This window comes from Triticum urartu, chromosome 5A, assembly GCF_056163025.1.
Source record: "Triticum urartu cultivar PI428250 chromosome 5A, HENAU_Tu73, whole genome shotgun sequence".
In the NCBI taxonomy this organism is placed as follows: Eukaryota; Viridiplantae; Streptophyta; class Magnoliopsida; order Poales; family Poaceae; genus Triticum; species Triticum urartu.
The window spans coordinates 541,247,095-541,270,140 of record NC_141877.1 but is presented as its reverse complement, the minus strand read 5'-3'; the positions used below and the strand labels follow the sequence as shown (position 1 = coordinate 541,270,140).

The 23,046-nt window shown below is 44.4% G+C and overlaps 3 protein-coding genes and 1 pseudogene across 5 annotated transcripts; 3 read left to right on the top strand and 1 right to left on the bottom strand.

Annotated features, from left to right (window-relative positions):
• The first annotated feature begins 659 nt into the window (after positions 1–659).
• Positions 660–1,427, top strand: LOC147972653 (uncharacterized; annotated as a pseudogene).
• Positions 1,428–1,764: 337 nt separating this feature from the next.
• On the top strand, positions 1,765–7,347 carry LOC125510395 (cysteine--tRNA ligase CPS1 homolog, chloroplastic/mitochondrial). 2 transcript variants are annotated; one of them, XM_048675557.2, is made up of 9 exons: positions 1,765–2,201; positions 2,750–2,813; positions 3,277–3,438; positions 4,125–4,295; positions 4,414–4,695; positions 4,771–4,896; positions 6,202–6,402; positions 6,547–6,648; positions 6,808–7,347. In XM_048675557.2, the coding sequence occupies exons 1-9, from the start codon at positions 1,828–1,830 to the stop codon at positions 7,042–7,044; spliced, it is 1,719 nt and encodes a 572-aa protein (XP_048531514.1). In that variant the 5' UTR covers positions 1,765–1,827; the 3' UTR covers positions 7,045–7,347. The 2 variants fall into 2 exon arrangements, with proteins under 2 accessions (XP_048531514.1, XP_048531515.1); XM_048675558.2 differs by lacking the exon at positions 1,765–2,201 and having other exon boundaries at positions 2,757–2,813; positions 3,245–3,438.
• Positions 7,348–7,542: 195 nt separating this feature from the next.
• PHT4;5 (phosphate transporter 4;5) lies at positions 7,543–15,960 on the top strand. Its single transcript, XM_048675556.2, has 15 exons — positions 7,543–8,085; positions 8,809–8,954; positions 9,660–9,759; positions 10,305–10,357; positions 10,994–11,068; positions 11,312–11,392; positions 11,469–11,527; positions 12,465–12,565; positions 13,542–13,657; positions 14,216–14,252; positions 14,415–14,510; positions 14,704–14,845; positions 14,928–14,980; positions 15,389–15,475; positions 15,576–15,960. Exons 1-15 carry the CDS (start codon positions 7,555–7,557, stop codon positions 15,702–15,704), a joined length of 1,806 nt encoding a protein of 601 aa, XP_048531513.2. The 5' UTR covers positions 7,543–7,554; the 3' UTR covers positions 15,705–15,960.
• Positions 15,961–16,180: 220 nt separating this feature from the next.
• On the bottom strand, positions 16,181–18,526 carry LOC125510396 (uncharacterized). Of its 2 annotated transcripts, none has more exons than XM_048675559.2 (4): positions 18,370–18,526; positions 18,131–18,231; positions 16,851–16,909; positions 16,181–16,767 (listed from the first exon to the last, which is right to left on the bottom strand). In XM_048675559.2, the coding sequence occupies exons 2-4, from the start codon at positions 18,227–18,229 to the stop codon at positions 16,425–16,427; spliced, it is 501 nt and encodes a 166-aa protein (XP_048531516.1). In that variant the 5' UTR covers positions 18,230–18,231; positions 18,370–18,526; the 3' UTR covers positions 16,181–16,424. The 2 variants fall into 2 exon arrangements, with proteins under 2 accessions (XP_048531516.1, XP_048531517.1); XM_048675560.2 differs by having other exon boundaries at positions 18,365–18,502.
• Positions 18,527–23,046: the final 4,520 nt, after the last annotated feature.

The following is a 23,046-nucleotide window of genomic DNA, read 5'->3' as shown; positions in this document are numbered from 1 at the left end:
CTCCCCCTTCCTTTCCCCCTCCTAGTAGGAGTAGGAAAGAGGGGAGTTCTACTCCTACTAGGAGGAGGACTCCTCTTGGCGCGCCTATAGGGGTCGGCCGGCCTCCCACTTGCTCCTTTATATACGGGGGCAGGGGGCACCTCTAGAGACACAAGTTGATCATTGATCCCTTAGCCGTGTGTGGTGCCCCCTCCACCATAATCCACCTCGATCATATCGTAGTTGTGCTTAGGCGGAGCCCTGCGTCGGTAGCAACACCATCACCGTCATCACGCCGTCGTGCTGACGGAACTCTCCCGTGAAGCTCTGCTGCATCGGAGTTCGTGGGACGTCATCGAGCTGAACGTGTGCTGAACTCGGAGGTACCGTACGTCGGTACTTGGGTCGGTCGGATCGTGAAGACGTACGACTACATCAACCGCGTTCTCATAACGCTTCCGCTTACGGTCTATGAGGGTACGTGGACGATACTCTTCCCCTCTCGTTGTGCATCACCATGATCTTGTGTGTGCGTAGGAATTTTTTTGAAATTACTCGTTCCCCAACAGTCCGGTCACTAACCGATCACGATTTTTCAACCCGGACGACCCCCCCTCAAACGGGTCTCAAACGTCCGGACTGACCGGCACCCCTCATATCCAGTCAAATATGGGACAGATATGGGGCCCAAGCGCGTCTGCCACGTAGGATTGATGATGGGGTCCCACACGAACTTGTCCGGAAAACCGGTGGTCCGACGGACGCCTCCTCCGTCACTAGGGTGTAAACGTCGTGTGGCGCCGCTCTAACTCGCTGCCCAAGGCCAAATCCGGCTATTTAAGCCGGCCGACGTCCTCCAACCCTAGCCCATCCACCTCCTCCCTCTATGTGCCGCCACCCGAGCCCATCCGTCTCCTCTCCCCCACTCTTCCATCGCCATAGTCCGGCGGCTGATCACCACGTACGCTATGCTCACGCCTGAGCGCCGCAGGCAGATCACGGAGGAGATCCAGGCAAGGTGCGCCGCCCGCATCGCTGCTGGGTTGCTTCCGGACTCGCCGGAGCCAGAGGAGGACGAGGAGTAGTAGTTGGAGGAGGAGGAGGGAGAGCCTCTGTCGGAGCTGATGGAGGAGGCAGATCCGGAGGAGGACGAGGCGAAGCTGCCGGAGCATGGCTTCAATATGGCGGAGGTGGAGGCGGATTTCGCCGTCGCCCAAGCCGTGGAGATGGCGGAGCAGCAGGCCATCCTGGAGTCCATCCAGGATGAGGCCTTCGTGGAGGCCAACCGGCAATTCCTTTGGTAGGAGTAGGCGGTGTCCGACGGGCTCTTCGACGAACTCGGTACGAAGATAGAGGAGGAGAAGGCCGAAGCGGAGCAGCCGGAGGCTCTGCCGCCCATGCTTCCGGAGCTGGGCACGGAGATTGTCGGCATCTCCGACGAGGAGTAGTGGCCCGGTGGTGTGTTTCCGCCGGCGGATATAGTCGGAATTGAAGGCGGTGGGCGGGCGGCGACGGCGGCGGGTAGCTGCGGAATTGGAAGGGGGGAGGCGCGCGGGCTGAAATGTCCCTCTCATCAACTGTTTTTTCACTATAAAGGGCACCGGCGCAGCGAAGGGAATCTGTGTTTTCATGGGTGAAGGGAAGGCAATTAACCGCGCCTCTCAAAAGAATTTAAGGACCGGGGGCGTCTTAGATGTCTGCTCGAATCGCTTTTTCACGTAAAATTGTAAACTGACGGTTATTTGCAGTTTGGCGCGATACAAGGGGTCTGTTTTTACAGGGGGCAAAGCGAAAAATCCAGAAAAACGCTATCCTGCCCCTTGCGCGTGCGGCCTTCACGACCCACCCATGATGGCGGCGGCGGCGGCGGCGGCGGCGAGGCGCGCCGCCACCGGCCTCTTCCCGCTGCTCCTCTCCTCGCATTCCCGAGCCCTCCCGCGCCACGGAGATCTCCTAGCACTGCCCTCCCTCGTTCGCCCCCGCCGCCTCCCTTCTCACCCCGCCAAGCTCTTCTTCTGCTCCGCCGCCGCCTCCTCCAATGGTGCGGCCCCGGAGAAGGCCCGGGACATGCACCTGTACAACACGAGGTCGAGGAGAAGGGAGCCGTTCCGTCCCCGCGCGCCCGGCGGGGAGGTCGGCATGTACGTCTGCGGCGTCACGCCCTACGACGACAGTCACATCGGCCACGCCCGCGCCTACGTCGCCTTCGATGTCCTCTTCAGGTTCGTCCGTCCACTAGTCATTCAAGCTCGGGGCTGCTGATTCAGTGGCAGTTTTGGTCCACTTGGCCGTGTCCTGTGTTTGTACCAGTTGTTCGTGTGGGTCAAACGGTGGAAATCAGAAACGATTTTGCAACTGTAAACGCAATTCTAATACCTAATATTTGAATTTCATAGACCATTTTATCTCTGTGTATCTCTAGATGGAGAGGCCAGAAGCAATTCGTCCATTTGATAGTCAACACTTAATAGTACCCATTTTTGTGATATGCCCAGCTCAGTTTAGGAAGTTCTAACATTAACACCATAGTAAACTGTGCTATAATGATTCAGTTATTCGACTAAACTTGAATATGCATCTCATAGTAAATTTTGGCTATGGGCTTACGCACCCGCTGATAGTCTGGCATTCTAAAACACCATGCATGTAATGTCACCAGTGAACATTTGGTCCTCTCTTGTTTTCGTAAGTACGTTTTTCCAGGTAGGCAATCGGAAGCACTGCATCTGATTATCTTTGGTCTCCTGACATGTGATTATGGCCATCTTAGGTACTTGCGTTATTTGGACTATGAAGTATGCTATGTTCGGAACTTTACTGACATCGATGACAAGGTGATTTTCAGGTTAAATTTGTTTGCATATACCTACAAGCGATGTTTGGTTCTTACTTCTTAGTTTTTAAACTAATTTAAAACAAAAAATGCTACTATTGTATTTATAGCTTCTCTTGCATCATCTCCATTTGAAAGTTGTAAATTATACCTTTACTGTCCAGAAAAATGATTATGACCTGACCTGAAATAGAGAAGGCAGACTAATCCCTGAATTTAGTTTGCTCAGTAATATGAACTGTTCAGAAAAAAGTTGCATCATCTCCATCTTCTTTGGAATGCTCATGTCATATGAACTGTTCACTTCAGACTAATCCCTGAATTTAGTTTGCTCAGTTCATATCCACTGCATTCAGTTCGCTGCTAATTGTATTAAGCTAGTCTACCTGGAAAACTAGAAAGAAAATTTAAACACCGATTGCATCTGCACAGGAAACCTGAGTTGCACTTCTGGAATTCTGTAGATAATTGCAAGAGCTAACCAATTGGGGGAAGATCCTTTTAGCTTAAGCAAAAGATACTCTGATGATTTCCTGTCGGACATGGCTCATCTTCAATGTCTACCACCATCTGTGGAGCCCCGTGTTTCAGATCACATTGATCAGATTGTAACCATGATAAAACAGGTAAGTTGTACTTGTAGCGTGACTCTTTGGTGTTTTACTGTCTTATGTGCAGTACTTTATTTATATATATGAAGTTGGTTGTGGTTATTTTCTTTTGTTTTTATACTGCTTTCTGCAATAGCCTTGTTAAGTGGATTTGCTCCCATATTTGGTTGAAATATCCTTGTGTTGACATACTCTTATCTATCCAGACCATTCGGTTGTTATCATTATAATGTGCTGCTTTCATGGGGTTGATCAATGCATTTAGGGTTCATTTTTAAGCAGGTTATCTTATAAAATAGAATTCTTGTATAAAGGACATCCATTTTCAAAGTAGGTTGTTACCATGGCAACCTAAGAATTTGCCATTACATTCAGTATACTCACATCCTCTTCATTTATGTAAAGAAACAACCTGAGATTGCACTAAGTTCTTTGCACATGTATAATGTATATGGCAATGTTGGATGTGATATAATTCTGTATATGCAGCTGTGGACATGAATAGCAATGTTTTGTATTATTGATGTTTAGTATCTCTTACTGTTGATCTGAGTTCTAGTACCTATATAATATGTTTACACAAATCCAAAATAAATTACAGACACTTACAATTCTCATATTTTCAGAGTATAAAAGTTGTCATAATAGAGTTCTTGTTTTTTGGTTTGACTTCCTTTCTTATGCTATTTTTCTTGGAACAGATTATCGATAACGGTTGTGCATATGTAGTAAGTGGGGATGTCTATTTCTCTGTTGACAATTTTCCTGAATATGGGAAGTTATCGGGTCGAAAACTAGATGATAATAGAGCTGGTGAAAGGGTTGCAGTTGACGAGAGAAAGAAAAACCCAGCTGATTTTGCTTTATGGAAGGTAATAGATGCCCCATTTTTCCATTTCTAATATGTAGATTGTTCTGTGTCTGCTCTGTGAAGAGATGATATAGATATTTAGTTCAGCACTAAGTTAGTTGATTCTGTGTGAACTGTAGGCTGCAAAAGATGGGGAACCATGGTGGGATAGCCCTTGGGGCCCGGGTAGGCCAGGATGGCACATCGAATGCAGTGCCATGAGTGCACAATACTTGGGCAATTCTTTTGACATTCATGGTGGCGGGGAGGACCTGATATTTCCACATCATGAGAATGAAATCGCTCAAAGCCGTGCCGCATGTTGTGACAGCAGCATAAATTATTGGGTGCACAATGGTTTTGTCAATGTAAATGGCCAGAAAATGTCTAAATCGCTTGGTAACTTTATCACTATACGCAAGGTAATTCATCACATGAATACTTTATTTTCTGAATAACTATACCCCTGCTTTCTCAAAGATTGCCAACCTTTCCAGGTCATAGAGCTTTACCACCCACTTGCGTTGAGGATGTTCTTACTTGGTACCCACTACAGGTCCCCAATCAACTACACAGTAGAGCAGCTTAATGTTGCATCGGATAGATTGTACTACACTTATCAGGTATATTATATCTTTATATGTTCATGGCTTCACGCTGTTGCTATCTGTTGCTACTATATTCACATGAACTGCTTACACGCTTAATAACAGTTTGTATATGCTATTAGCCTATACTATGTCATATTGTTTTGAAATCGAAGTGGTGGGTCTCTGTGGCCGTTGGGGTAGTGGCTACAAGAATGTTCAAATAACAGCAACCAGTTTAAACAACATTGAGTCTATTTATATGAATTTGCTTGTAAATTGTAGGCGCCTGTTGGATATGAAGATCACTTCCTTGGATGCAGGAGCCGACAAATATGTCAGGCCTTCATAGTTTGGCTTTTCTTTTAACTGTGTTCATACTCCAAAAATGACCATCCTAGAAAAGTAAAGCCAGTGAAGCTTAAAATGGCGTGCGCAAAAAAGGCACTTTATTCCTATGCCAATGTACTTGTGTATCTACAAGTAAATTTAGTGATTTCACATATTATTTTGACTAGTAGAGGCGCACGTGCAACGCACGTTAATATTTAGGCAATATATTAATTACACGTGAATATTAGGAATGCAATCATTCGTGTGTTAATCGTGTGATTGGTGCAATATTTGGTATATATTAATTGCACGTTAAACACGTTTAACGCTCACCATTGGAGCAGTCTAGGTCGTTGGATTGACTTAGTTCGATGGCCGAGATCAGTTGGATCTACCCCTTTGGGTCTTTTTATATTGGTATAGATACACGATGCTTTTTGTCGCATCTTCTTGAAACGGACTTGTAGCATGGTTTCAGTGCTATTCTGCTGTACAACTTTCAGTAACTGAATAATCAATGCTCAACCTTGACTAGCTTATGAGATTGTCCCTGGATGTTGTTATCCCGGTCAGAAATTTTAATCTGAGCCTTTTGTGGCCTAGTCTGGCTTAATGTGAAGAACTGTTTTTTTTCCTAAACTGATTTTTTTAATATATTTTTTGAGCGCCCTGATTTTATCCTGCCTGTTTAGAAGTGCCGACAGATCAGCCCAAAATTTAGAGTTATTATTTCAGCCATGGTCTTGTTCTTCCACATGGTGTCACTCGACAGTGTTGTTTTAGAATCCATGGGAGTACGGTAGTAGTCGCTGTGTCTCTGGCTGAAGTCAGTTAGTTTACAGCCTGCAACGGCTATGAAATTGCTCCTCGTGCCTGACTAGTCGGAACTCTCAACTTGTGTTGGCACTGAAAGTTACATTTCAGCATTCTTGTTATTTCATCAGGCGACATTTTAAATGCCATTACTTCTACTTCATGGCCTTATGCTGAATCATTTCCTACATACAGACATTGCGCGATTGTGAAGAAAGCACCCAGCAGGACCAAAGCAGTAGTGGAGGTTCACTACCTTTTACTACCACGCATTGCGTCGAGAAGCTTCACGGGGATTTTGAGACGTCAATGTCTGACGATCTTCACACTTCGGTGGCGCTGGCTGCTATTTCCGAGCCGTTGAAAGTTATGAATGATTTGCTGCATACTCGTAAGGTAAAGCCAGTGATAATAAACTTGCGGAGGTACATTTCAGATTCACTACTCTACTCAGGTAGTGTCTGAGTTGCGCCGCTGTTAGACAAAGGTAGAAGTACTAGCCGCCTTGACTTTCTTTCCTCTGGCGTTGTGTTTGGTCAGGGAAAGAAGCAGGAGAAACGGCTGGAATCGCTTGCGGTCTTGGAAGAGAAAGTGAGAATGGTGCTTTCTGTCCTGGGGCTGATGCCCTCGAGCTACCATGAGGTGAGCGCCGTGTTGTGTAAACTGAAACCAGCAGATTGGCGGCCAGCCACTGTTGTGATGCTTGGTTCTTCGGGTGAAGAACACAAATGTTTTTCCATGCTGTGCATTCTAGTGTTGATGCTCTACCGACAATGACGACCTTGTGCTGTTGTGTCCCAGGCTCTGCAGCAGCTGCGGGAGAAGGCGCTGCGGAGGGCGTGCGTCACCGAGGAGCAGGTGCTGCAGAAGATCGAGGAGCGGACCGCCGCGAGGAAGGCGAAGCAGTTCGGTCGGTCGGACGAGATCCGGGATGAGCTGGCGGCCCTCGGCATCGCCCTCATGGACGGCCCCGACGGCACCGCCTGGAGGCCGTCCGTGCCGTCCTCCCAGCAAGCGGTGGTCACCAGCAGTACATGATCGGCACCACACACCACGGGCTCAGGGGTGTCTTGGACAGTTTTGAGGAGTTGCAGTGTTTTCCAGGGATCTATGACTGGAAGCCAGCAAATATTTAACGAATCAACTGGATTATACATACATGAAAAAAAAAAGAGCTGCGCACTCTCCTTGGAAGCTCCTGTAGAGTTTTTATTAAGTATAAATGAAATGAAATGTAGAGATTTTGATGATTTTTTTCTTTCACCCACATGTCTTGTTCTCGCCAGACATTCTTGACATATAGCTGAGCATTTTTTTTGCTGGTAGCCTATTGTTTTTATACATACGTACTTGTTTTATTTAAACGAGCCAGAAATTATATGTTCCAGTCAGTTGCCATTGACGTGGTTAGCATCCGGCTGCCAGAAACAATGAGTGGCAACGATTCCCACGTGGCCTGGCCGACATGCGGGCCCCGTGGGTCAGTGGCTGAGGGCCGACCCCAGCCACACGCTCGTCGCCGTCCCCTCCCCGCCGCGGAGCAGTGGCATGCGACACGCTTGCTCCGCTGCCCATGGCCGCTCGTTCCGCACCTCGCCGCGTGTACTCCTCCCCTCCTCTCCAAAAACCCCACCGAGAAATTTCAAACTCCACTGCAGCACCACGTCTAGCTCGCGAACCCCGAGCGAAGCGGCCATGGCGATGGCGGCCTCCTCCGCGCTGCAGCCCGAGCTCTGCCTCCTCCCCCACGCCGGGCCCCGCCGCCGCATGCTCCCGCCGCGCGCTCCGCATCTGCTTGTCCTCCCGCACCGGCGCCGCGGGGCCGTGAGGCGGTTCTCCTCCAGGGACGGCGGGGGCGGGGGCGGGGGAGGGCCCGCGGGCGCCGTGGAGAAGCGCTCCGTGGTCCCGGAGGTGGCGGCGGAGAGGAAGGGAGGAGGGGATGCGCACGCGGAGGAGTTTGAGGAGGAGGCGGTGGACGGGGCGCTGGAGCTGCGGTGGCCGCCCTGGGAGGGGCTGCCCGAGCGCTACAGGCTCATCGGCGCCACCTCCCTCGCCTTCGTCATCTGCAACATGGACAAGGTTTGCTCTCTCTCGTTGCATTTCTTACTGCCACTACTGCTTAATTAGCCTCTATCCAGTAGCACGGACGGTGCTAATGACACGCCGTGCGGTGGTCCGCGAGAGCAAATCGGAGAAACTCAACATGGGGGAAAAACAAAGCATGGCTTAAAACTGGGGCGCAGGTCGGCAATCTAGACTGAATCAAACACCATTGTTGCGTCAAAGCGTCGACAGAAATGCACGCGTCGCATTTGGGAGAATGCTAATACCGATTTGCTCATGATCAAAGCAAGTGGTTACCATTTACCACCACACATCTGCCACGCCGAACCAGTTTTGATGCTTGGGGTGGCGTCTTCTTTCGGTTTTCCTCTAGCCGCATGTACGACCCTGAGAGGGCGTAACTGTGAGAAACTTCAGTTCAAGCCTACCGGTTGGGATTTTCCTCTTATGATTTTGCTTAACGGTTAATTCCATACCAAACATTGAGTATCTGTCAAGTTGTGCGGTATCCGTTCTGGCATCCGTCTGCATCCATACTCCACGTATTTTTTGTCGTTGTTGACGTCAACCAAAGTGTTTCTTCACTTAGCATCTAACTTGCTCGAGGTTGTTAATGTGGTCTTGATATGTGCTTCTTCACTTAGCGTAGCTAATTACTTCTATGTGTAGCTTATCTAGGCAGTTCAGTTTTTGCTTCCTCTGGAATTTCTGCTAAATGCAACTAGTCTACCTTTTCAGGTTAACTTGAGTGTTGCGATTATTCCAATGTCACATCAGTATGGTTGGAGCTCATCGACTGCTGGCCTAGTTCAATCATCATTCTTTTGGGGCTATGCTTTGAGTCAACTACCTGGGGGCTGGCTGGCAAAATTGATTGGTGGAAGGTTTGTTTGGGGTAACAAAAAGCCTCCTGTACATTTTATAAATACAAATACAATGTTATCTTTGATTTTGCATACACAATGATTTTTTGCATCATAGGTATAGTTATTGACTGCTGCTGACTCTAATATGGCATTGTCCCAAATAAAAGTTAAATGTCATGATGACAGTTGTTTCTTCTTCACCTATGCTATCTAACTAAAACCATCTGTCCGTACCATCGGAAGAATCTTTAGACTAAGTGTAGTAGGTAAGGAAAAATGCAAAAGAGAAGTATGATGTGCTAAATGCTACTCCCTCCAATCCAAAATAAGTGTCGCAGTTTTGAACTAAGGTTAGTTCAAACCTACGACACTTATTATGGATAGGAGGGAGTATAATATGGTTTGTGAGTTCTACCTGGCTTTATAATGTTATTTTTCCTCTTTTCCGGTTGCATATTTTTATGTTATCAGTCTAGCTTGACTCTGTTAAATTCTTAGCCACAAAAATTCATAGGCGTAAACCAACAATAGATGAATTAAGAAACAAGCATGTAACTTGTTTAGCAGGCGCTTCTTGCATAACTCAAAGGCCATCTCTTATAATTTGATTTCTTATAATTTGATCATATGCTTTTTCTCATCTTATATTTCTCATATAATGCATATTATTCATTTATTTATTTTCATATTGCAATAATTGCTTTTCTCATATGCTAATTGCAGGACAGTGCTTAAGGCCGGTGTTCTTGTGTGGTCTTTGGCCACAGCTGTTATTCCTGTTGTAGCAGGATTCATGCCAGGACTTGTGCTATCAAGGATTCTGGTATACCTCTACTCATTAGTTAGCCTCTAGAAACTTCTTGTTCACATATGATCCGGTACACTTAACTTCTTTTGTGCTTTTTTTACCATGTTTTGTACATTGTTTTCATTTTTGTATTAGGAACACATACCCTTACAACGCATACTTTCATCCGAGAGTGATGGCTGTTATTATTTGGGTTAACGTTTCTGTGTATTCTGAGCATAAATTAGCATAGATTGGATTACCTATAAAAACATTTCGTTAAGATGATGATTGCTATATTATTTTATATGCACATCTCCAGGTGGCAGGTGTATCATATTTATGTATAAAAATGTGTTTTGGTGCAAATAAGTGTCCCTTCATCTTACCATATAAAGCACCCTATGCATTATTGCAATACCTGCATGTCAACTTTGGTTTTTAGAGCATTCCCATGCGATGACAATACTTAGTTTCTTTATGACATCTTCATGTCAGTACAGTGGGAGTGTTCCTAGTAATAATTTACTATCTAAATATTATCCTTGTATTTATTCATTTTAACTTTGTTGCTATGCTAGGTAGGCATTGGAGAAGGAGTCTCACCATCAGCAGCTACAGATTTAATTGCACGGTAAGCCTAAAATACCTTCTCCTTGGACGCAGGCTACCATTTACATCTCCTTCATGTGAATTTTAGGCTGCTTCCTAAAATTTTAAGCAGGAATGTCAGGGTTCTCATGTAGTTGTAGAGATATTTATTAGAAATACCCTGTATCGATGATGGTGAATCTCGTGACTATACACTCTTCGCTAGCTAACTAGTGTATTTGCATTGTTTTTGTGGATATTTGATGTTTAGATGGATTCTTTTTTAGCTACCTGTGCTAAATCGCAGGTGGTAGCTATTCACGTTCTTTTATTGAAATACACAAAAGATTGATGTACGTCTTATTCTGGATTTTTTATGACGATTATATTGCATAACTTTCTCAATGGTTCAGTTGCCATTGGTGTGGATATGATGTAGCTTCTCTGTTGACACGTTTATGAAAGAAAAGAGAACTATTTATTACTTGTTATGCTTAAAGGAAATCCAATAGAAAACTACCTTATCTCCCTGCTGGGATCTTAATTCTATTGAACATAATAGAGGGTAGTAGAGTTATTGCTGCTCTCTGGAAGAACATAGAATAAACACATTAAACTTGAGAAGCATCATTCTCATACATTATTATTGCATATTTAACTGCTATGGCTGCACATGCAGGACCATTCCTCTTCAAGAAAGATCAAGAGCGGTTTCTGTTGTTTTTGGTGGTTTAGCCTTTGGAAGTGTCTTAGGGTAAGTGTTTTGCAGTATTTTCTACATATATTCGGATGCACGTAAAAGTTTTTGGGTCTAAGCAGAAACTTTCATCTTTACAGAAATCCTGATAGATTATCAGACCTTTGTAACCTGATGTAACTTTTTTGCTTGGTTCTAAAACAACATTGCATTGCATTTTGACTGTATGACATTATGATTACACAACTTAATTGACAATGGTATGAGATAGTTAACTCCTGGTCTATGATAATATTACAGACTTCTGTTCGCCCCTCCCATCATTCAGAACCTTGGCTGGGAATCTGTCTTTTACATATTTGGTCTTCTTGGAATTATATGGTAAGCAAAAAACTTCTTAGCAGCACATAATTGAATATTTCTTCTGGTTTAGCTTCATCTTCTTTTATGTCCACAGGTGTCTAGTGTTTGAATCTGTACAAGAACTACAGCCAGGTGACAATGAAGACATATTAAGTAAGTGCACATCTATTTTTACAAGTCTTAACAACCATGATAGAAACTGTCCATTGAAACTTGCAATGAATGTTACTTCTAATCATATCTCCTTTTCAATATACTCCGTTTGTATGAGTTTATAGAAGAAAATGAATTGTGGCATGCTAGTTTAGCTGAAGGAATCATATTGTGGCCTTAATGATATCATTGTGTTTTTTTTTTCATAAGCAGATATGATATATCTAGTGAAAAATCATAGCTTGATGTAATTACCCAAACCATCTTGGTTTGTGTGATCGTATATGAACTGTAGAATATTCGGCAACCTTGTATAGCCAGGTTGTCGGTTTGGTTTGATCTTGTGATCATGATTGTACAATCTGGTCTTCGTAACCTCTATGTCAAGTTTGATCTAACATAAGTGCCATGCCCGACCCAAGTTTACGTATCGTGGCAAATCCTATATGTGCGCATCTGACTGCTTGAGCATCAAGGTAACTTGAAAATTTTCCCCAAAAAAAGAGAGAAGCAAAGAGTCACCCATGTAGTCTATTAAGTAACAACTGTTAAACTTGGAAGAGAGAAAAGGGAGATCAATGTGATGCTGACACAGATTTATGTCAGAAAATCATCCTTTCAATCTAGCACTAATCAGTTTTAAATATGAGAAATTTCAGTTGTGCAGCAGATACATTGAGGACTACCTCAAATTTGGTAGTTCCAAATTGATTTGATGTACTAACCAATATGTTTGCATGATTATGTTTTGAGTGTGGTTTGCACTAGATTTATTGATACTATTACAAAATAGCAGTCAATATGTTTAGTATTAAGTATTCTTTGAGCTTAGCTGTACCTGTTTGCTAAAAATATTTGTTCATTACGATCCTACTATTTCTGCGCAATAAGTACAAAATTTCAACTACAATACCTGAAAATATCATCTACTTTACAGATCTTGAAAATAGTTCTGCTGGATCTAATGGTCATGTCTCATCATCTGTGCCTTCAAAGTCATCGGCCTCATCACTTGAAGAGATGACAGACTCGCTAAAGGTTTGAGAGCTGACAGATTCACTGAGTTTTTTCCACCAGTTGCAAAGTAGCTATTGGCATGTCACTTAACTTCTTTGTTAGAACATAGAAGACATGAATCAAGTTAAAAGTGTTACAAAGTTGTGAGATCGATGAAAAAGTTCCAGAATCAAGATACATCAACTAATGTGATAGCCTTTTTAGTTCGTGGGGTACACCAAATTACATCAAATGATCTGAGAAACTTTTCAGTTCATTGGCAAGAAATATGTTGGTTGCTAGAGTGTTTCAAATTGTGAATTTGTCTGAACTGTTTGGTGTTGTAAAAGTGTGAAGACTCGAGAATCCTCTCAAGTAGTTAGTATGTGCAATATAATCGAAACTATCGTTGGTGTAGATTTTGTGCTAGCTTCTGCAATTTAATTTGCTCGAATGAAAATTTATTTTAATCTCTTTGTTTACATGCCATTCTTAGTTTTGTTTACTATATGCGCAGAATAGCCAATAGACTGTTCTGCTAGTCTGTTGCTGCTGTGTGGTGAGACTGCAAAATATAAATGCTGCTATAGACTTCAGTGGGGTTGCAGAAAGATGCCCACTGTACTTGGAAGACATCATTTTGTAATAACGATAAGCCAACAAACCAACGAAAACTGTGCCTTCCAGATAAGGAATTTTTCACATGTATCACATGGCCATCTTGGTCTAACTATAGCACATAACTATGTTTTTGTTAACTTGCATGACATTAAAGGCATACCACTGAGCCCCTCCCTATTTGAAAGTTGTATACAGTACATGTAGGGCTTTCCCCCATCAAGCGACAGTTCAGCACGAGTGCTCTGACCTGTTTCACTTAGCTGTAGATGTAGTTTATAACCCCCAATAAAATAAGGTGCCCTGTTGGTGGGAGTGATGCATTATTATGTATAAAATAGTGTAGGTGCTTGATTCACAAACATTACTGATATAGCAAGTTTTATCCTTTGTGTTGTAGGATGTGCCTTGGGGGGAATTCTTTAAAAGCAAGGCAGTGTGGGCAATGATATACACTCACTTTTGTGGAAGCTGGGGCCACTATACTTGCTTGTCTTGGCTTCCAACATTCTTTAGGTTTGGCACTTTCCATATTTGTCTTGTCATTTTTCACTCAATGTATCCCCTTTCGATTAACTAACTGTCTTGTTTTCATGAACTGTCCCTAGTGAGTTGAATACACCTATTTCTTTTACTATTCAACATTTTGGTTCTACTATTGAGATTGAATTGCTAGGATTTCATTCACTAACTTTTCAATGTGTTAACACCCTATATGAACAACTTTCTTGCACGTGCACACTTTTCCTACTCGTTCGGTTCAGTTTTCTGAAAGTGGGTTGACTTCAACAAAGATAGAACCAAATAAAACAGGAGATTTTTCAATATAAATTTTCTGAAACTTGTGCTCAAGTTGAGACTGGACATTATAGATTTACGGGGCGCTGTATTGCATAGCTGCTTTCGTATCATAGTTACATTTGTTGTGATACGTGAATTTAATAATGCTTTAGAAGTCCAGCAAAATGTTTGGAGGAATCCAATCTTCTTTCTGCTGTTCAGCACATTATGTTAAATATTTGTAACAATGTCCTTGCTTTTTTTGTGATATATTCCTGTTCAATTCTTATGCAGTGAGGAGCTAAACTTGAACTTGACAGACGCTGCATGGGTATGTACATGCTTTCATTTCTTATAATTACAGGAACACCCTTGTAGTGAAAGCATCATATCCCTCCTCGTTCTTACTATGTGATCATGTCATGTCCTTGTTTTTCATTTACGACTACTGCTCCAGTATCTTATGAAGTCCCATATTTGGTATTTGTTGTAGGTGTCAATTCTTCCTCCTTTGGGCTCGATGGTTATTACATCTATTGCAGCACCTTTTGCAGACAACTTGATATCAAGTGGAGTTGACACCACAAAGGTAAATCATTTCCTTGAAGATGAAAAAGGAATAAATAAAAATCTGATTGCTCCTAGAGTTCATTTGTAAAGGTTGGAATATTTAAAAATCATCACTGCAAATTGCCATGAGATGTCCAGTTTTCTTGTGTAAATAAGGCCTTTTTACAGGATAATGAAAAAGTTGAGTCTGAGTTGATTAATTTCCTTTGTAGGTACGGAAAATATGTCAAGCAATTGCGTTTCTGTCACCTGCAGCTTTTATGATGCTTTCCTCTGTCGATCTTGGACTCCCTCCCTGGGTAGTTGTTGCTTTCCTTACGGGTGGTATATCACTCTCCAACTTTGCATTATCAGGTAATTGTGCTAAGCTTGCATCCATTCTTATTCCTGCCATGTTTCCAAGGTCCAAAATCTTAATGTTTTTGCTTACAAACAGGTCTTTATTGCACCCATCAAGATATATCACGTGAATATGCAAGCATTCTCCTGGTAAGGCATGCAACTTATATTTGGTATTAAAACCCTCTAGGATTTTTCTGTGTTTGTCTTGTAAAAATGGGATGGTAAAAAGAAAACAAAATTCCTTGCTCTCTTTCCCCCTTTGTTTAGACCAGATATTTGGTTGTAATTTTGTTACTATATCAAACCCTGGACAGGGATTCGGAATCAAAACCCTTCAGATTTATCTGATGCTAATAAATGCTAAACATTTCCAGAGGAATATCCCTTGTCTAAACGCATCCTAGAGTTTTCACTTTTGGTAGTTTCAGTGCCAATCTCTTTGAGTCTATAATTCAAACGGTGGAGAAGCTCTGGTGGAAAGGGGAAGCAGAGTTGGCAAAAGAAAAGGCGATTTCTTATATTGGTAGTTGTTGACTCACTGCCTTTGCATTCCAGGGAATCACAAACACCGTAGGGGCCGTGCCTGGAATCGTTGGTGTCGCGCTAGTCGGCTATCTTGTCGACACAACTCATTCTTGGAGTGTATGCTTGCCAACACCACAAATCTGATCCATCTCCTTGACCTGTATTTTCTATCACGTATCATTCCAACAACTCATTATCGTCTTTTGTATATGTGCAGATGTCGCTCTTTGCTCCTTCGATCTTCTTCTACTTAACAGGCACTGCCGTCTGGTTGACATTTGCCAGCAGCGAGCCCCAGGATTTCAACAAGTTGGCATCGGAGTCGTTAGCAGAGAGTAATCAGTAGTCAAAGGACCATTCAGAAGGAAAATCCGTTGGGAGTTTAGCTCACCCTGCCCAGCAAATTTGGAGCTCCTGGGCACTGGATAGACTGGTAGGAACAAGTAGACAGTGTATGTACATGCCGCATGGGCATCCATATACGGTAGAGATCTCTGTATATTGTTATATTGTATAGGCCATTTCTGCAGTGGATGTATGTTAAGTGGAGTATGTTGTGGCACAATTTTGGAATGGAAGTGCCTGTCACTGTTTTCCATTGCTGGGAGCTGTGTTGTCCCATCCTGAAACACTGATTATCATTCAACATCCGTGCAAAGATGGGTTTCTCGAATGCTTCTTCGGTTCTTCTATTAGATTTGAAGTGCCTTTTCCTTCCAGGTTATTCAAATCCTAACATTCAAATAGCAGTCACCAAAAGCATAAAATAATTTGGATTTCATACAGTAAAACCAAAAGCCATTCAAAGAACATGTGACAACATGGAGTAACAAGAATTAGATTGAATGGTATCACAGCTCCAATAAACACAGCACATCAACACCGAAATGTTAAGACTACTTGCACAACGCAGGAAACAACATTAGAAGTTCAATGTTCTACCCTATGAGACACCAAACCACCAAGACACAGAAGCTACATAGGTCGGTGTGTACCAGACCCGCTCAATCAACATCTAGACAGCAGATAAACTAACGGACTGAAACACTGACAGCAGGAAGGCAGATCATTTCTTCTTCTTGGCCGGTGGCTGGTCCTCATCTTCCTCGTCCTCCTCATCCTCATCCTCGTCATCATCATCGTCGTCCTCGCCGTCTTCACCATCATCATCGTCGTCGTCACCATCATCATCATCGCTCCCCGCGCCAGCGTCGTCGCCGTTCGCCTCAGGGTCATCATCCTCGTCATCGTCCTCGCCTTCTTCACCCGAGAAGTCCTCTCCAGCATCGGCATCATCATCATCAGCATCACCAGTTTCATCATCCTCATCTTCATCATCGTCATCATCGTCATCAGACCCTGCATCCTTGTTCTCAGGAACAGTCTCGGATTTGATTCTGCCAAATTGCCTTCAGCATTGCAAAAACGAGTCAGCAACAGAAAACTATACATCGCAGTGGAAGTCATATGCAGAATAGGGTAATGGATTTACTTGATAATTTCTTGCTGGTCTTCAGTGAAGATATCTGCTCCATTGTTTACAGCTTCAATCTAAACATGATTCAAGTCACATCAGCACAGGAAGATAGGTAGTAATAAGAAATAAGGTTATCAAACAATTTGATGATACAAATAAATGCATATACAAAGCTTATTCAACCATGAGCAGGAATAAATGCAAGATCAGTAAGCAATCCCTTGGTATACAGAATAACCACGGCACTACAATTTTATTTATTATTGACATAAGAGATGACATTCAATTCCAGTCACAGTACAGGGATTTTCAATAAAACCAGTTTGGGGGTTTCCATTAACATCACAAAAAAACCTGCCTAGGCTTTCCGCAAGAACGACACTCATTCGACAGCCACAGTACATATTTTTTTCATTAAATTAATTCAAGGGCTTCCGTAAGAGCTAATTCCTAACAGCAAACACAATCACAACAATTTTATTGGAAATTAGTAAAACACTACCAAAAACATAACTGATAACCTAACCATTTTCTTATATAGTGGACGTATGGCCAATCACACGCGACAATTGCTAGGAAACTACCACTGTAACGGTAGCCGTTATCCATTCACCTGCCTAAACCTTGTTTGCAGCAGCATTTACTGCTCTAACCAAACAGGGCGCGATAACAAACCCACGCCCCGAGTCCGAATGACACTCGGAAACAAAAAAATGCACTCCATGATGGGACACAGGTGGAGTCCAAGCGCCGAAAGTAGTTTTGGTAATCATCGTGCTCTACAACTGGCAAAACCCGACAATAACAATTTTCTCTGCTTGGCAGAGTGGATGCTTGGAATCATCAAACCTGCCCTGATGCAATGCAGCCAGATATTTTTCTCTGGTTGGCACAATGTACCGGCCTAGGTTTGCACTTGCAACCGTACTTCCCCTGATGCAGCCACCCAGATCTGCCTAGATCTACCCGCAGAAACCAACCGAGGGAACTAAACAAGCACTGTTTAGCAGGATACCGAGGTCAAAATTGCCTAAACATTACGGAAGTGCATACGCCTCCAGATCCAGGGGCCAAACCAGCCGGATTCCTTGGGTCAAACCCTCAGGGACGCAAACCACACCATGCCTTGGCCTAACGAACAAGGAAAATTCAACCTACCAGCGCTAGAATCACGGTCAACGAACCAATCTGGCAGCAACTCGCAACAACAAACGGAATAACAAGGGATGCAGCACGCGCAGGCAAAATAACAAGGCGGAGGTAGTAAATAGTGGAGAGGGGCGCCGGAGGCTCACCACGAGAGCGAGGAGAAGCAGCAGCCTCTGCGCGGCGACGGCCAGCGCGCCGGCCGCCTGGCTCCCGTGGACCGCCGTCGTCGTCGCCACCGCCGCCATCTCTGCACGGAAACCGGCGAAGCAAACGGGTGAGGCGCGGTGTGTGGGCGCGGAAGCGGCCAAATCTGGGCTCCAGACCCGGAACCCTAGGCGGGGCGGGGCGGAGCGGGGGGGAGGGGAGGGAGCAGGCCGTACCGTACCTCTGTTGCTGCGCCGAGGGGGGGAGGAAAGAGATGACGGGATAGAGGGGCGAGCGTGCGCCGGATTTCTTGGGGCGGAGGCTTTAATAGTTGGGAGGTGGGGTGGGGGGTTAGGGTTTTGGGCTCTGCGGTGGACTGTGGGCTAGGCTGGGGTGGAGGGAGGCGCGGCCGTGCCCGTCCCGTCCTAGGGTTTTGGTGCGGCTGCCGGGCGGGGCCGGGTCCGTTCCAGACGGAAGACGGTGAGGTGGGTGGTTCCTGTGGCTGCAGTCCACTGGCTTCCATCGGCTTGGATTTGGGCTGGCTGCCAAGCAGGGCCCATTTGCCAGGGAGTATCATGCTCTCCAGCCTAACAATATACACTACTAGATCACCGATGACGCGCGTTCCCGTGTCCGTATGTTAGAGCAACTCCAACGGGGCGACCCATTTCGTCCGCGGCCGTCCATTTGGGTCGGCGCGGACAGAAAAGGCGGCCCAACGCGCCGACCCAAACGGACGCGTGTCCGTTTTTCGTCCGTGGGCGACCCATTCCCGACTCATTTTTGAGCCTAATTTGCGTCGGTGCGGACACGCGACAGACGCGCGCGCGGTCGCCTACTCCTGTCCCCGGGCCCGCTGGTCTATGGCACATTGGCCTTCCTCCTCCGGCCAACAAGCAACCCTCGCCCTCCGCCTCCCCCGTCACCGACGCCGCCACCCATTTTTGCGGCGACTCTTCCAGCTGCCGCCGCCTCCACATCCGCCCAGCAACGCCGCTCCTGCCCCCAGTCGCCCGCCGCCGCCGGGGAGCAAACTAGTTCCCGCCGCCGCTTCCCCCACCGCACAGCCGCCCGCGACCAAGAAGACGCCTCGCCGCCCCCGCTACATACGACCGGCACGCTCGTCGGACGCCGGCAGGGCAGCTAGCTGGTCTGTGGGCGCCGCGTCTCCCCTCGCCGGCCGTCTCCTTCTTCGACGCCCGCAAGATGTTCGACAGTTTGCCAAGGTACGAAAATGGACTCCGCCGACGAGTTCTTTTTCCACAATTTCATTTGCGACTCCGACGATTCATCGTTCGACGACGAGGAGGAGATATTGGCTGTCGTGTCGGTCCATCACCACCTCAACAACCAGCGGCGTTGTTCCGTGGCTCCATTTCGGGCCACCTTCCGGCGTTGAATCATAACCGAGAGAGCGGGCATTTCCTTCTCTGGAAAGACTACTTTGATACAACAAACCCGTTGTTCAAACATCACAAATTCCGCCGCCGGTTCCGTATGAGTAGGCATGTTTTCAACTGTATTAGAGAGGGAGTGGTCGGCTATGATGACTACTTCGAGTGCAAAGAGGATGCCGTCGGCAAGATTGGTTTCTCCTCTTATCAGAAATGCATTGCCGCCATCCGAATGCTTGCATACGGAGTACCCGGTGATCTCATTGACGAGTATGTCCGTATGAGCGAGTCTACATGCCTAGAGTCCCTGTATAAGTTCTGCAAGGTTGTGATTGCTGTGTTTGGCCTTGAGTACTTGAGAGAGCCGATAGCTGCAGATACAGCCCGTCTGTTGGCGATGAATGCTAGCAGGGGCTTCCCGGGGATGTTTGGCAATATAGACTGCAAGCACTGGGAGTGGAAGAACTGCCCTTCTACTTGGCAAGGACGGTATAAGGGACATGTCAGGGCTTGCACTGTCATACTAGAGGCCGTGGCGTCTCAAGATCTCTGGATCTGGCACTCTTTCTTTGGCATGGCTGGATCACACAATGATATCAACGTGCTTCAGCGCTCGCTGGTGTTTGCTAGGCTTGCCGAAGGTAACAACCCATTGGTGAACTTTACTGTCAACAACCACAACTACGACAAAGGGTACTATTTGGGTGACGGTATCTATCCTCAGTGGACCACTATTGTAAAGACAATACCCAACCCTGTTGGAGAGAAAAGGAAAAGATTTGCCCAAGAGCAAGAGAGTTCTAGAAAGGATGTCGAGCGTGCCTTTGGTGTTTTGCAATCTCGATGGGGCATCATTCGGTATCCTGCTAATACTTGGAGCACGCAGAAACTATGGGAGGTGATGACTGCTTGTGTGATCATGCACAATATGATCGTAGAAGACGAGCGCCCGGAACATCTGTACGATCAAGGCTTTCAGTTTCAGGATGAGAATGTTGTGCCTGAGCATGGAGTAGCGGCAACATTTGAGCAGTTCACTCAGTTTCATGAAGACATGCGTGATTGGAAAACTCACGTGCAACTGTAAAATGATTTGGTTGAATATATGTGGACTCATGTTGGCAACCAATAGATGTATCTTCTTTTATTCATTTGTAAAACTATGTGAAACATTTTTATTTTTATTTGGCCTATAAACTATACTACTTATTTGGGCGGACTATTTTGTTTGTTAAATTTTCATTTCATAATATGTTGAATGCAGTGCAAAATTGGACGGCTAGCCGACCACGCCTGCACATATGGGTCGGCGCGTTGGGCGCGCTGCCGACCCATATGAAAAACAGGGCGGACGCCGGGCGGGCGGCCGACCCAAACGGACAAAAAGCGGACGAAATCGCCGTCCATTTGGGTCGGCCCCTTGGAGTTGCTCTTATGGCGATAGAATAACACGCAAATAATATCCTACTTAATATCCGCATGCACTTAATATACTTCCGAATGAACATGCATTGCACGTACACATTGACTAGTTTCACAAGAATTCTAACATCCACTCCAATCTCTTGAAAGAAATCATTTGTTTTTTCCGTGACACAATCAAACAAACTCAATCTTATAAGGATCCAATGGACATGTCATTCCAATCCTAGGTTTTCCCTATTTCTGTGTTTTTGCAGTCCTATGAATCAGGGAGGCCGTTAATGTGATGTGACAAACTTTTGCCCGAGTTTCGAAAATGAAGAACAAAATCACACATTCAACCATCATTCGGTGTTAACCTTGATTTAATTGATAATCATATTTCCCAGGACACATGTAATAAACTAGTTTGTTTATATACCACAAGGGTCTATGCGACGTACATATAATTTGAATGTGTCTCTAGTAGAAACTAGATGATTCCCCGCGCGTTGCTGCGGGAATGTATGGTCAAAAAATAAACATTGATGATTATGTAGAATGATGATTTCGATGATCAGACTACTCTTTCAGTCACATGGAATAATGTTATGAGTTCAAGGGAAAAGAGAATTTTACTTTTCACTGTCCAGTACAATTCTATGTTTAGGTGCTAATAACGGGAATTTTGCACCAACCAAAATTTGGAAGTACATTATCAAAGACTTGGTCATTACATACTTCCCAAATGCACCAAGTCTCTGAATAGCAATTTCCATGGCAAATAGTTTGTTTATCTATTCTTTAACAATCTTTATCCCTCCAATAATTTGGGTGCCTGTTCTCCATTAGCACTGCAAGGCAAAAGAAAATTCCAAGGAAAATACAGCTATATTCCTTGACATAAGTACTTGAGCCGGCAGAACATTTCCAAAGCAAATTGAAATGGAATAAAAGATCCCTCAACTTTTAATATGCCCGCCAAAAGACTAAGGCACACCATGGAATCGGGAGCCCTGCCGGATTAGTAATGCTGGATGTCAATAAGGAAGCTCGTAGTTATACAAAATAGCAATAGATGTATTACGGTTCCCAACAAAAAGATTGATCATATGACGTCATGAAATGGGAGGATAAAAGACAGATGCATCAAGTAGCAAGACGGAGCAAGAACACAGCCCACTTTTTATTATTTTTTTGCATTTATTCTCAGCATAGATGAATTATACAATTAGAAAAACAATACTGCCATGAGACTATACATAAAAGATCCCTTTGAAGGAAATATGCCCTAGAGGCAATAATAAAGTTATTATTTATTTCCTTATATCATGATAAATGTTGAGGTAAATACACCCGAAGTCATAGAACTTGCACGCGATGGTCAGTTTGGTGCACAAACTTGTAAAATACATGTTTCCGGTCATCAAACTTGTACCAGCGTTCATATACGATCACATTTCATGTACACGGACGTATCCATAGGCTATGTGGCATTCCAGTGTGGCCAGGGCCCATTGTCATCCGCTGTAGCATGTAGATCTGCAGAGAAGCCTTTGGCTTTTTTTATTTTCGTATTAAGCCCCTAAAAATAAAATGAAAAAACAAGCGATGTGGGGTCTTGAAGCTGCAACGTGCCCTAGTAGTCATACGTGGACAACCACCAGACTACTGATCATTCATGTCTATGTAGCATGACTAATTTCTGTATCATATAAACATTGACTGGAAATAATTTTTACAAGAAATGTAACACGGAAAAAATGAGCACCGTGGCTCGACCATGTGACCTTGTGCTCAAGGTTAACTAACATTACCACTGACAACACAACACGTCCAGATGTAAGAAAACAATTTATATTCTTGTGTTTGTGACATTCAAAAAATATTTATGTGTTACAAAAAAGGTACGCGGCATTTTAAAAAGCTTCAAAAACTTGTATTTGGAAAAATGTTAATCAACACAACACGTCCATATTAACATTTTTTCAAATACAAGTTTTGAAACTTATGTGTATTGAAACATATACTCCATGTGATACATATATCTTTTGATGTTTTAAATACTCCAGTATACATCTATGTTTTGATACACATATATTTTAAATACTCCAGTATACATC

Bases quoted from the DNA above. Each gene is read 5' to 3' on its own strand.
- LOC125510395 (XM_048675557.2), top strand. From the start codon at position 1,828: ATGATGGCGGCGGCGGCGGCGGCGGCGGCGAGGCGCGCCGCCACCGGC. The intron at 2,814-3,276 runs GTGATTTTCAGG...GGAATTCTGTAG, and splicing joins TTACTGACATCGATGACAAG to ATAATTGCAAGAGCTAACCA. The intron at 4,296-4,413 runs GTAATAGATGCC...TGTGAACTGTAG, and splicing joins CTGATTTTGCTTTATGGAAG to GCTGCAAAAGATGGGGAACC.
- LOC125510396 (XM_048675559.2), bottom strand. From the start codon at position 18,229: ATGGCGGCGGTGGCGACGACGACGGCGGTCCACGGGAGCCAGGCGGCC. The intron at 16,910-18,130 runs GTGAGCCTCCGG...AATCATGTTTAG, and splicing joins TGCTTCTCCTCGCTCTCGTG to ATTGAAGCTGTAAACAATGG. The intron at 16,768-16,850 runs GTAAATCCATTA...GCAATGCTGAAG, and splicing joins GACCAGCAAGAAATTATCAA to GCAATTTGGCAGAATCAAAT.